Source organism: Coregonus clupeaformis, unplaced genomic scaffold, assembly GCF_020615455.1.
Source record: "Coregonus clupeaformis isolate EN_2021a unplaced genomic scaffold, ASM2061545v1 scaf5036, whole genome shotgun sequence".
Classification (NCBI taxonomy): Eukaryota; Metazoa; Chordata; class Actinopteri; order Salmoniformes; family Salmonidae; genus Coregonus; species Coregonus clupeaformis.
The window spans coordinates 1-14,133 of NW_025538490.1; the positions used below are offsets into that span (position 1 = coordinate 1).

Sequence of the window (14,133 nt, forward strand, 5' to 3'; positions counted from 1 at the left end):
TATATATATATACAAACAAAGACTAAATATACCAAATATTTAACAAAATAAAGGGATTTTAGAAATTCTTCCGTGACCCCATTTTCATATCAGCCCGACCCCTAGTTCGGGAGCCGCTGCCATAGAAAATCACTTTTGGTGCTATATGGAACCTTTCTTTTGAAGGTACTATAAAGAACCATGCTCAAGGGTTCTAAATAGAACATTTATGGTGCTAATGTTCTATGAAGAACCATTAATAAAAGGTATATATAGCATCGATAAAGGGTTCCACTATGGTTACAACCCTTTTCTTATGGTTCTTTATAGAACCTTTATGGAGAATGGTTCAATAAATAACCTTTGTCAATCTGAAAGGTTCTTCGTAGATCCTTTTGAAGAACCATACAGGGTTTTTTATTCTGGTCAGCCATATTATATTGTTAAAACTCCGTAGGTGTTATTATTGTGTTCATTGACAAGTTGAATCAAGTGAGCTACCTCTGGAACAGCTGAGGGTCCCTGAGGGAGAGAAGTGAGACCCAATGACTGATTTTAGTCATCTGTTCTCAATTAACACAAGGCCTACATGACTTTTTGACAAGACACCATCACTGGCCATTGTCATATATAATATATAATGGCATAACACAACAGATTAGATATCCTGACATGACACTCTCACTCACGGTTGCACAAAAAGAGCTGTGAACAAACCACGCCTCAAAATATTTTAATGAGCCGCCTCCCCTACATTTTAATGATCACTAAAAAGAGGAAATAACCATTTTCTGAACTGCAAATAACCATTAAAGAGATGGAAGGGCTATGTGAGTCATTATGGTTCCACATAGAACCAGTAGTGGAAAAAAGTTGTCATACTTGAGTAAAAGTAAAGATACCTTAATAGAAAATGACTCAAGTAAAAGTGAAAGACACCCAGTAAAATACTACTTGAGTAAAAGTCTAAAAGTATTTGTTTTTAAATATACATAAGTATCAAAAGTAAATGTAATTGCTAAAATATACTTAAGTATCAAAGTAAAAGTATAAATCATTTCAAATACCTTATATTAAGCAAAGCAGACGGCACCATTTTCTTGTTTTTTAACATTTACGGATAGCCAGGAGCACACTCCAACATTTACAAACAATGCATGTTTGTTTAGTGAGTCCGCCAGATCAGAGGCAGTAGGGATGACCACGTGTTCTCTTGATAAGTGCGGGGAATTTGACCATTTTCCTGTCCTGCTAAGCTTTCAAAATCTAACGAGTACTTTTGGGTGTCAGGGAAAATGTATGGAGTAAAAAAGTACATTATTTTATTTAGGAATGTAGTGAAGTAAAAGTACTTTTACCATTTATATTTTTGACTAAAGTGACAAATACCAAAAAAACTACCTAAAAGTATGTTTGCACCACTGTTGGCAACATACAGGTAACTGGCAAAATAAAGGAAACACTTGAGTAAATGAGGATACAAAAGTATATTGAAAGCAGGTGCTTCCACATACGGTAGGTGTGGTTCTGAGTTAATTAAACAATTAACATCCCATCATGCTTAGGGTCATGTATAAAAATGCTGTGCACGCCATTATTTTGGCTACCATGGCCAATCACAATGATTGGTGATTGACAGGTCTGAAGGCCATTCAGGTTGAGAAGGCCAGCCTATTTTACAGCCGCCCCTGGATTTCCTGTGGAAATCCACACAACTACTTAAGTAGTACTTTAAAGTATTTTTACTTAAGTACTTTACATCACTGCATAGAACCACCACCCTTCCCAAAGTAACTTTCCCAAAATGTCCAGGATGTCCAGAAATCCCAGTTGGTACATTACTAGAACAAGGAAGGAAAAGCAGGAAATCTGGAATCCTCCAACCTGGATTTCTGGACAAACCAATGAAAACCTGAAAGTCCCACCATGTAATAATCTGTAAAGTTTGCCCTCTCTCCTCTTCTGGTAAAAACAGGACAGTCATCGCTGCCCCCCTTTCAATATAGAAGCGATGGAGAATTCAACGACAAAGACGGAGGGTGTACATCAGATTGTTCCTGAGAATCCTGTCCACAAAATCTCCTCCAGTAAGTGAGCATGGGATGCTTCTATTGTATTTTATTGGATACTAGTCTATTTTATTCTTAGCGGCTTACCATTTTAAACATCTGATTGTTCCTTGACTAGCACCATTTATTGTTGCTGTCGATAATTCTAATGTTATAACTTCTAATAGTAACTGTATCCACTGGTTAAATGGGAGAGAGAGTGAGGTGGTCGCCATCTTAGAGTCAACCATTCTTTTTGCAGCAGTGCTGCCTGCCAGCAGTAATCTTCTCTGATTGAGCGATTCAAGGGGGCTATCATCGGCGTAACATAATAGATGGAAAGCATTGAATATTTAAATTCACGTACTTTGAATATATTGTGACGTCACGAGAGGCTACACAGCTTTCAGCGGGATTGCTCAAGTAGTGCAAGGAGACAAGGTTCAAACAAAACAAGGATTTTATTATAGGTCTTGGGAAATTAACGAAAATATAACAAAAATTCTGTTCTCTTGTGGCTCTTTAAGGGTTAACAGTTCAGGGATGTCTCTTCCACATCCAAAATCATAATTCTCACTCGCTCAGATAACTTTTCCCCAGCCTTACTGTAGTCCACGTTGCAGCTAGTGGCCAACCCAGCAAAAAGTCCTTCCAAATGTCTCTCACGTATTTCCACAGGTGCATATATCCAAAGGTGAGTATTTCCCAAAGGTAAGTATCTCCAAATCCTTATATTCCTCATGGAAGTGGACGTGCAGCACTCTTGTCCTCCAGAGAGCCCAGGTTGGAGACTGTCTCTTCACCCCCCACACACTCCCTCAGTGTCTCTTCCCTTCCCAAACCTTCAGCTCATCAGCTCCTCATTTGTTTCAGCTGCGTGGGAAGATTGGCCATAGAGGGGTGGAGTTCCCGACCATACCAGCAGATGGAGCCATAGCTGTCTGGGTTTGCAGCCACCTCAGGGGGATGTAACATCCCTCCAGGACACAGCCTCTCGTGACATCACACATCCCCCTCCTCCCGGGACCGACATCCTCGTCGGGTAAAGGCAGCGAAGAAGGCATCACGCCGGGAGAGGGCGTCCGCATTGCCGTGGTGCTTGCCAGCCTGCTCTCTCTTCAACTCCTCCACCTCTAGGACCAGGGACTCAGCCTCCTGTTGTCTCTCCTTGAGTTTCTTACTGAACGCATCAGCCTTGGTTTTAGCAGAGTTTAGCTTCTGTTGAGCAGCTTTCAGTTCCTTCTCTCTCTCTGCCTCCGCATTCTTCATCTTGTTCTCCAACACCTTGTACTTCTCCTCTGCCTTCTTCTGGACCTTCCTTACTACTGCGCAGGGTCTCCTCACACTCTCGATGGTCCTGCGCAGCCTCTCCAGCTCCTCCTGTTGCTTATGGAAGGAGCTCTGTTGGAGTTTAGCCTGGAGGATATCTAACTCTTCTGTCTTCATGTCTAACTGTTGCTTTAACAAACGATACCTCTCAGCGGTCCCCTTCAGACCAGACAGTTCTTTGTCCAGATTCTGTAGCTCCGTCTCTGTGTCGGTCTGGGCACCTGCCATCCCTATCAGAGCCCCGGGCGGGGAGTGAGTAACTCGGAGGATTGCACCGGAGCCTTCCCAGGATGAGTCTTGCCTCTCCGTTTCCGAGGTACTCGGGTTATCCTCTCCTGAGACTCTCTCCAGAGTGGGTAAAAGGCTGGGCAGTCTCGTCCAATTAGGACAGGGACGGGGAGGGAATCAACCACCCCGCCGTCGTGTGTATGGTTCCCCGTGTGCTGGTCATTGTAAGTTCAGTAATGGGGTATTCTCTGGTGTCCCCATGGACACAGGAAACTGGGAGGGGACTTTTCCCCGGGGTCAGACACGTTGGGCCCACCAAATCCTTACGCACCAGGGTGGCCCGGCTACCAGAATCCAGTAAGGCCTCCCACATCATGGTGATTCACAGTTACCGGGCAGGTGGGGGGTCGATCTGGGCCGCCATCTACGACTCCCAAGAGCGAGGCAAAAGCGGTGTGTGGGTGCTGAGCTGGAGGACTCCGCAGTGGGCATAGGTTCATCGGCTGGTTTCCCACACTGCCAGGAGATATGTCCCATCTCCCCCACACCGGTAACACTGTCAAGTTTCCCCCTCCTGGTGTACTCTTCTTGGACCCGCTGGTTTCTGGCTCCCCCTGGAGCCGGGATAAGTCCTGACGTGGCTGGGTTCGAGACCTTGGGGTCCTTTGGACGGGTTCTTCCCCCTTTGTGGTGGGGCCGCACTCCTGGGGTCTTTTCGGGAAGCATTCAGCATCTCCGCTGTGGCCTGGTACTTTTCCACAGCTTCCACGGTCAGATCAGCCGTGGTCAAGGCCTGTTGACTGATGAACCGTTTTGCCTCATAAGGCAGGGCGCGTGAGGTAACGATCCACCACAACGGCCTCCACCACCGCCGCTGCTGTATTCCTCTGCGGATCCAGCCATTTCCTTGCGATTCGGACAAGTTCATGCATCTGCGCCCGAGGAGGTTGGTCTGGTTGGAAGGTCCAGCCGTGAAAGCGCTGGGCCATACCAAACTTTGTGAGTCCATATCTGCTGAGGATCTCAGACTTCAGGGCATCATAGTCAGTAACCTGGTCAGGGCCCAGGTCCCGGACAGCATTCAGCGATTCCCCGGTTAGAAAGGGGGCTAACAGACCAACCCACTGTTGCTTGGGCCAGGCTTCCCTAGTGGCCGTGGCCTCAAATGCATGCAGGTATGCCTCAATGTCATCGGTAGCTCCCATCTTAGATATAAAGTCACTTGCCTTTATTGGGCGGGTATTTTGGACAACCCTCTGTCTCTGCAACTGCAATTCCTCTGCCTTCAGAAGGTTGGCTTTCTTTTGCTCCTCCAAGAGAGCCACGTTTGCTTGCATCTGGGCTTGCTGGCCAGCAACAAGGGCTTTCAATATGTCCTCCATTTCAGTCGGGCGGGGAGCCTACGGCCAACTTGGAAAACTGGGTGATCAAACCTTCGGTATCCTCCTCTGACATGCACTATTAACGCTTGAGCGTGCCTGTATTCTCCACCATCTGTGACGTCACGAGAGGCTACACAGCTTTCAGCGGGGATTGCTCAAGTAGTGCAAGGAGACAAGGTTCAAACAAAACAAGGATTTTATTATAGGTCTTGGGAAATTAACGAAAAATATAACAAAATTCTGTTCTCTTGTGGCTCTTTAAGGGTTAACAGTTCAGGGATGTCTCTTCCACATCCAAAATCATAATTCTCACTCGCTCAGATAACTTTTCCCCAGCCTTACTGTAGTCCACGTTGCAGCTAGTGGCCAACCCAGCAAAAAGTCCTTCCAAATGTCTCTCACGTATTTCCACAGGTGCATATATCCAAAGGTGAGTATTTCCCAAAGGTAAGTATCTCCAAATCCTTATATTCCTCATGGAAGTGGACGTGCAGCACTCTTGTCCTCCCGAGAGCCCAGGTTGGAGACTGTCTCTTCACCCCCCCACACACTCCCTCAGTGTGTCTCTTCCCTTCCCAAACCTTCAGCTCATCAGCTCCTCATTTGTTTCAGCTGCGTGGGAAGATTGGCCATAGAGGGGGTGGGGAGTTCCCGACCATACCAGCAGATGGAGCCATAGCTGTCTGGGTTTGCAGCCACCTCAGGGGGATATAACATCCCTCCAGGACACAGCCTCTCGTGACATCACAATATATATTTTTTTCTTTGCCCAAAAGCATTTAACTGCAGGGCACTCCCACATCATATGAATGAATGTGTCTACCTGATTTAGGGGACACAGTGAACAGTTGGGAGTTGGGGCCAATTTCATCGTAAAACGTTTCCTTGGTGTTAAATACAGTCTGTAAATAAATGTAACATGTATAAGTTGGTGGTTCGGATTACGGGATGCCAAGGTCATATTTCCATATTCTGTTTCAGTTAAAGGGTTATTCAGATTCAGTTAGATCTGTGGACCATACTTTTTTTAAATGGCTAGCTCAGAATATGAGCTTTCCAAAAGTTGTTTATATATTATAGAGATCAGTCCTTTCAGGAGCCCAGATCATTTATTTATAAATCCCATCGTTGGATGTTTCGGCAGTTGGGTTTCCCAAGGGACTCCATAGCCCAGCATAGTTTTAAATATATTTACAAAACATGTTGCCTTGGAATGTTCTCAATCCATTAATGTCCATGGTATCGGTAAGGGCACGGATTCCACATTTGGACCATTGGGGGTCAAAAAGGTCGCCCTCCAGATTTGCAAGGCATTATTATGAAATATTGGAGTATGGACATGCCATTTTGATTCCCAGTTACATTGTTTTTCAAATAGAAATTGTGCGAGCAATAATAGGACTAAAACATAGTTGACATTGTTTAAAGGGATATATCAGTGAAGACCACCTCTTCCAGGGCAATAGGAGACAGGGTGGAGAAGAATCATGTCTAAACCAATTTTGAATGGGGTGAAATGCTAGTGCCTGGAAATACAACTTAAGCTCTGGTACAGGTAGTCCTCCTACATATTTCCCTCTTTGTAAATGTGTTAATTTTATCCGGGATCGTTCACCTTGCCGTGTACATTTTAAAACTGTACTATGACTTTCTGCCCAATAGCCAGAGCCATGGGAAGCATTGAACTACAGAAATTCAGCCGCAAATGGGATATTATTCCATCTACTGAGGTCGGATTTAATTGATTTGAGCATTCTGTTAAAGTTTCTGGCAATGGTTTTATCTAAAGAAGGAACTACACTGTGTATACAAACAATTAGGAACACCTGCTCTTTCCATGACATAGACTGACCAGGTAAATCCAGGTGAAAGCTATGACCCCTTATTGATGTCACTTGTTAAATCCACTTCAATCAGTGTAGATGAAGGGGAGGAGACAGGTTAAAGAAGGATTTTTAAGCCTTGAGACAATTGAGACATGGATTGTGTATGTGTGCCATTCAGAGGGTGAATGGGCAAGACAAAAGATTTGAGTGCCATTAAACAGGGTATGGTAGTAGGTGCTGGGCACACTGGTTTGAGTGTGTCAAGAACTGCAACGCTGCTGGGTTTTTCACATTCAACAGTTTCCCGTGTGTATCATGAATGGTCCATCACCCAAAGGACATCCAGCTAACTTGACATAACTGTGGGAAGCATTGGAGTCAAGACGGGCCAGCATCCCTGTGGAACGCTTTTGACACCTTTGTAGATTCCATACCCCGACGAATTGAGGCTGTTCTGAGGGCAAAAGGGGGTGCAACTCAGTATTAGGAAGGTGTTCTATGCCCTTTTGAGTTCATAGAGAGATTTGGGCTCGCAGCGAGGTGGCTTCCTCTGTTGAGAGAGAAGAGGCGTTCTTTATTCTTTTTAGAAAGGACTTAGTCTGACTTGGTGTGGATTTACAATCGGAGGTGTACCGTTCTTTATAAAAGCAGGAGAATCTTTGATTGATTAATTTGGGTTCTGATAGTAATTCCCCTGTTTCAGTTTTAATAGTTGCTGTATCAGCTAATTGATCGTTACTGCGTAGCTCGTTGGCCAGTAAACAACGGGACCATGGAAGTAATGGTTGCCTTACTCGATGGGATCGCAAATTCTGCTCTCTGTCTTGTCAATAAATTAACTTCTGTCTTATATCATAATATGCCATTTAGCAGACGCTTTTATCCAAAGCGACTTATAGTCATGTGTGCATACGCAGGTTTTTTTAACGTAGCGGTGGTCCCCGGAATCGAACACACTACCCTGGCGTTGCAAGCCCCATGCTCTACCAACTGAGCTGAAAAGGACCTTGATTTTGGAAAGAGTAATAGCTATCTGGTCTGAAAACAGTGTTTGTTGAGAACACTCTAACACAGTTAACATTTCAAATTATGATACCTTCTTTAATTGTGATTTATTCAACCCAGATGCAAATGTCGAATTTCTATTTTCTTGATGAAAGAAAATAGATGTGTAGATAATGGTATGAAATCAATTAGTGAAACAAAAAACAGGACCCACAAGGAAACCCAGCCATTGGTCGTTCCCCATCCAGGTCATGGAGTCACTTCTCTGTCACATTGGCCACTGTCTCCAAACTTTCCACTTCAGTTGAGTAGGTATCCACAGCAGTGCAAAGAGATTCATTTATCGGTTTTAATTGCAAGTCAAAGGCAGAGGTAATGTCCTCACGAACAATCTCTCGGATATTATTGGCCAACTATTTCGGTTGTCGGGTGTTTTAATAAACATCTTTATTTTGCATTCAAGCCTCAGTTTTGGATTTATTCATTATTTCGACAGTGTGTGTGTGACACTATTCAGTAGTAAGGACCTTAAAAGAGCGCAGATGGCCTCTTATCATTCATGGGTGTTGAGAAACGCCATGTTCCCACAGGTGAATTATGAACAGACAGAATATGCCAGCTACTGGAGAGAAGTAGACCTGCTATTGTTCCTTGTAATACAGAGAATAGCCCTCACCTTAATGTGATGTTATATGTAATACACATTTATTTGAAAATAAGTCAGTTAATTCATAGTTATTTTGCAAAAGAAAAGCCACGAGAAAGACACAAGTTTTCAGTGAATGCCAACGGAACGGGATACGGTTGAAGAGGTTGCTAGGTGTTGGGTTAAGGTCACTACAGCGTGAGGAGAGAGCGGTAATGTCTAAGTGTCTGTTCTGACTGTGTTATGCTCTCACCCCCACAGATGAGCCATGTCTTGGGGACAAGTCTATATTCTGCCAGATGGAGGTCCTAGCCCGGCTACTGTTCCATCCCTGGCTACAACAAGCTGTGCTGTGAATCCTGCAACAAGAAGGAAGGCTTCACCACCCTCTTCTCTCCATCCCCAGACCTCCACAAGACTGGAGGATCCTCAGACTCTGAGACTGGCCCAGACCAGGAGACCTCCACCCAGCCTAACCCCACCGCCTCCACCACCCTACCATCAGACACCCCGCTCCCCCACACCACTACCCAGAGCCCACCCCAAACCACTAAGACCCCTAGACGGCCTCGCTCCACTGCCCAGGGCCTGACCACCTCACCGTCGGCGGGTGCGGTCCCTCCCAAGGGTCCTTCCTTGGGGGTCGGGGATGGAGACTCGGTCCCTGTGCTCCCTTCTCTACCTCCGGGTCCCAGCCCGCCTCTCCGGCCCCGGCTCCGGCCCAACGCTGCTCCAGACTCCAATGGAGACCCTGCTTTATCGCCATCTAAAGAGCACAGCAGTCCAAACAACCGCTCTTTAGGCCAAGCCGCCGGCCCCGGCCCTGAACCCGGGCCTGCTGGAGCTGTGGCTGGCGTGGCTGCTGCCAGGTCAAGAAGGGAGGATGTAGGATCAGAGAGGGACTCAGCTCACAGAACCAGAACAACCAGAACCATGTCCCATGTGGTGACATGATCCCTGACTTATCCTGTGACTTGCTGCTCAGTAATATGGTCCACCATGACTTCCGTCAGCTCAACGTTATTACAATGTTGTTACAGCATTACAGTGTTACAGCGTTACAATGTTACAATGTGACAACTTTATTACAACGTTACAACATTATTACAACCATCTGAGGGATTATCCTGGACTGGACTCTCAACCGATTGCTGCAAGAATAAATTAACATGCCAGTGGACTTAGACCAGTAATGGTTACCTCATCGAACCAGCAGAGCGATCTCTATGCATTTGCACTGCATCACTCAGCCCTCTCTGCTTCAGTTAAGAAATGGAAGAAAAACAAGAAAATAAAAAGGTGCTGAAACTAAAATGACTACAAGACATGTTAAACAATGTGACGACTGCATTGGCTGCCATTACTTCCTAATCTGTGTACATGTTAAACAATGTGACGACTGCATTGCTACCATTACTTCCTGATCTGTGTACAGTTGTGCAAACATATTTTGAAAGTGCATCAGAACTACTTATTGAACTTAATATTGTGAAGATATTTTGTGGCACGGACAAAAACCTTTACTTTGGGGGGCTGTCACAAGTTGTAGTGATGATGTCACAAGTCTTGGTGATTTCACAAATCTTGGTGAGGATGTCACAGGTATTGGAGATAATGTTGCAAAGTCTTGGTGATAATGTCGCAAAGTCTTGGTGATGATGTCACAATGTATTGGTGATGATGTCGCAAAGTCTTGGTGATGATGTCACAATGTATTGGTGATGATGTCGCAAAGTCTTGGTGACGATGCCACAATGTATTGGTGATAATGTCGCAAAGTCTTGGTGATGATGTCACAATGTATTGGTGATGATGTCGCAAAGTCTTGGTGATGATGTCACAATGTATTGGTGATGATGTCGCAAAGTCTTGGTGATGATGTTGCAAAGTCTTGGTGATGATGTCACTTCCTCCAGGGAGCTTTGTAACCTCTCCCCATTGGTGCTCTTATTGTTGATGTGCTTCCCAAACAACCATTTACAAGAGATTGACCTCAGAGGTCATCAAAAGGTCAACAGGTCAAGTCTGTTTGCAAAGCCAACCCCACTGTAGCATGCACATTGCCTTTGTGGAAAAACTCACATATGCTTTAAAAGATAAAAAGAAAAAACATGATTGATATTTTTTTGATATATTTTTCAAGTAATTTTGTATATAGTGTAAATTTCAGCAGCATATTATTATCTAAGAAACTAACAGCCAGCCAACGGAATGTAAAGTATGATGACGTCATTGAGAAGTTAAGAGAGAATGCTGTAAGTCTGCAGAGCGGTTGGTCTGATGTCACGCTGTTTCAAGTTGTGCATTACCTCATTCCTGTCTTGCAGTTCAGAACATCCTTATGTGTATTGTATAGTTCTTGTATATACATGAATGAAAAGCTTTAAATGTTAATATTTATTAAATGTTTAAATGGTAGGGAGAAATAATGTTTGAAAGAAGAATGTAAAAGTTCTTTTTTTTTTGCATCGTCCTGGTCCGAGTCGAGAGCTAATTAGCTGGCGGAAAAGCTCAGTCAGATTAGGACAATACCCTGTGGTTCAAAATCTTTTTTCCTTTGTTCAACCTTTTTTTTTTTATACTAACAGCAGGATTCAGTTCATACCCAGACAACATCTTAAAGGGACAATCTGCAGTAGCTACATCCATTTTTAGACTTCTAAATATTGATGATGTATACCCATTGATTCTTGAAGAATATAACTTACAGTTACCTCATTAGCTTAGTTCAACTTTCGTACCCCATCAGAACTCAAAATACACTGAGTGTACAAAACATTAGGAACACCTTCCTAACATTGAGTTGCATCCTCTTTTGCCCTCAGAACAGCCTCAATTCGTCGTGGGCGTGGACCCTACAAGGTGTCAAAAGCGTTCCACAGGGATGCTGGCCCATGTTGACTCCAATGCTTCCCACAGTTGTGTCAAGATGGCTGGATGTCCTTTGGGTGGTGGACCATTCTTGATACACACGGGAAACTGTTAAATGTGAAAAGCCCAGCAGCGTTGCAGTTCTTGACACACTCAAACCAGTGCGCCTGACATCTACCTCACCCCGTTCAAAGGCACTTACATATTTTGTCTTGCCCATTCACCCTCTGAATGGCACACATACACAATCCATGTCTCAGTTGTCTCAAGGCTTAAAATCCTTCTTTAACCCGTCTCCATGTAAACAAACACTGTACAGCCTGAAACATGGTCAAACTATAATTGTGATACAGTATCATGGATGGTCAGTCCTTGTATCCAGAGCTCTATCTATGAATTTGAAAGTGGTCACATTTCTCCAGCCCCATCCCTCAGCTGTTTACCATATCAGTGGCGGGGTGTCTCCTTTGTAATTGTTCGAACTGCAGATTGCCGCTTAAATGCGTCTGTATTTACTCAGTATGGATGGATGTCCTGGTGTTAAAGTAATGAAGCCTTGAGAAACCTTATTCAGACATAACTGGCATGGCATAACTCCTTCTGAAACCTTATTCAGACATAACTGGCATAACTCCTTCTGAAACCTTATTCAGACATAACTGGCATGGCAAGACACACTGTGATCTGATTGTGTTCAGATCTTCCTGACCACCTCCAGATCTAGCCAGGGATCCATTGTGTTTGGATATCTTCTTACAAGTTTAGACAGATCTGACCATGATATTAATTTTGTCAAATCACCACCATAATAATAGTTCAAAATGTCCAGTATTTCTGTGTTCATATTTCAGAACATATGGATTCTTTAGACATTCAGATTAGTGAAAAAAATGCATGCTGAGGGAAAATAGAGCCACTCTACAAATTATTACTAACCCAAACACAGTGGGGAACAATGGGCCTTCTACGCCTTCAGAGAAGGGCTAAGAATTGATAAAATAATGATTCTAATAATAATATAAATATTATAATATTATTTTCAATGATGTTCTGATTTAATCTCTTCAGTTTTTGTTGGAAAGGAAAGGGTTAACACTGAAGAGGATAAAATAGTCTGCTAAATGGCATATAAGAGGAAAAAAAGATCCAATCAGGACTTTTCTTTGCTTGTCTCTGGGGAGATAAATCTAGCTAGCTAAATCAGCCATTGGCTAGGCCATCAGAAGCAAGATAAAGGCATCTGCTATTCAACTGTATTAGGGCAACATTTTGGAGTGACAGTGGAATCAACCAATCACATTTTGACTTAATGAGTGGGACCGTTTTTACCACAAGTTATTTTCAAAGAGATGGCTAACAACAGCAAGCACGCTGCAATAAAAAACACAGTTCCACTCACCAGATGATGATCATTTGAAACTTAACTTGTTGTTAAAAGTTATTCTTGAAAAGGGAGAAGCTAACAAATTAGCAACAACATCCTCTTTGATAACAGCTGCAGCCGCTGACAACAAAAGCTAGCTAGCTAGCTAGATAGCTAGACCGTGGGAAAACTACTGCTTGCTATTGCGCAGTGACATGTTAGCCTTCAAGAAGGCAGACATTTCCATACGTTCGCATTTTAAGTGGAACTGACAGCATTTTAGCAACATTAAATCTTATTACATTTTAATTTTTTATTTAACCTTTATTTAACTTTTTATTTATCTATTTTTATTTCAACTTTATTTAACCAGGTAAGCCAGTTGAGAACAAGTTCTCATTTACAACTGCGACCTGGCCAAGATAAAGCAAAAGGCAGTGCGATAAAAAACAACAACACAGAGTTACATATGGGGTAAAACAAAACATAAAGTCCAAAATACAACAGAAAATATATATACAGTGTGTGCAAATGTAGCAAGTTATGGAGGTAAGGCAATAAATAGGCTATAGTGCAAAATAATTACAATTAGTATTAACACTGGAATGCTAGATGTGCAAGAGATGATGTGCAAATAGAGAAACTGGGGTGCAAATGAGCAAAATAAATAACAATATAGGGATGAGGTAGTTGGGTGGGCTAATTTCAGATGGGCTGTGTACAGGTGCAGTGATCGGTAAGGTGCTCTGACAACTGATGCTTAAAGGTAGTGAGGGAGATAAGAGTCTCCAGCTTCAGAGATTTTTGCAATTCGTTCCAGTCATTGGCAGCAGAGAACTGGAAGGAATGGCGGCCAAAGGAGGTGTTGGCTTTGGGGATGACCAGTGAGATATACCTGCTGGAGCGCATACTACGGGTGGGTGTTGCTATGGTGACCAATGAGCTAAGATAAGGCGGGGATTTGCCTAGCAGTGATTTATAGATGACCTGGAGCCAGTGGGTTTGGCGACGAATATGTAGGCAAGTCAGTTAAGAACAAATTCTTATTTACAATGACGGCCTACACTGGCCAAACCCGGACGACGCTGGGCCAAATTCTGTTCATGTACACCCCCAGGAAGAATATGACACTTAAAAAAAAAAAAAAATCTGACAAGCGACCACTTAGATAGGGTAATTTCCACATTTTCATAAATTCTTAGAATGTTTGGGAATTACATATACTAAGGCATTTGTGAAAATTCTATAGCAGTATAGAGTGAGAAAGCGGCTGTGCGTTTGGACAATTAATAGACACTGCAGTAAATAAAACCTAATAAAAACATGTCTTGTCCAGGACCAGAGTCTACACACAGACTGGTGCACTATAGCCAATCAGAGCTACAGAATACCTTTATACAAACAAACCATTTGTCACACGGGCCTGCCATCATTCACTTTGAACTGGACTGTGTGT

General features: G+C 43.4%; 1 protein-coding gene across 2 annotated transcripts; it reads left to right on the forward strand.

Annotated features, from left to right (window-relative positions):
• Window positions 1–1,976: 1,976 nt before the first annotated feature.
• On the forward strand, window positions 1,977–9,968 carry LOC123490844 (leucine-rich repeat extensin-like protein 5). Of its 2 annotated transcripts, none has more exons than XR_006661065.1 (2): window positions 1,977–2,066; window positions 8,705–8,759. XR_006661065.1 is itself a non-coding variant. In XM_045220694.1 (2 exons), exons 1-2 carry the CDS (start codon window positions 1,991–1,993, stop codon window positions 9,395–9,397), a joined length of 624 nt encoding a protein of 207 aa, XP_045076629.1. In that variant the 5' UTR covers window positions 1,977–1,990; the 3' UTR covers window positions 9,398–9,968. The 2 variants fall into 2 exon arrangements, 1 of the variants encoding a protein (XP_045076629.1); XM_045220694.1 differs by lacking the exon at window positions 8,705–8,759 and adding an exon at window positions 8,850–9,968.
• Window positions 9,969–14,133: the final 4,165 nt, after the last annotated feature.

Coding starts and splice junctions, on each gene's coding strand:
- LOC123490844 (XM_045220694.1), top strand. CDS start 1,991: ATGGAGAATTCAACGACAAAGACGGAGGGTGTACATCAGATTGTTCCT. Junction 2,067..8,849: donor TGTCCACAAAATCTCCTCCA/GTAAGTGAGCAT, acceptor CTCCATCCCCAG/ACCTCCACAAGACTGGAGGA.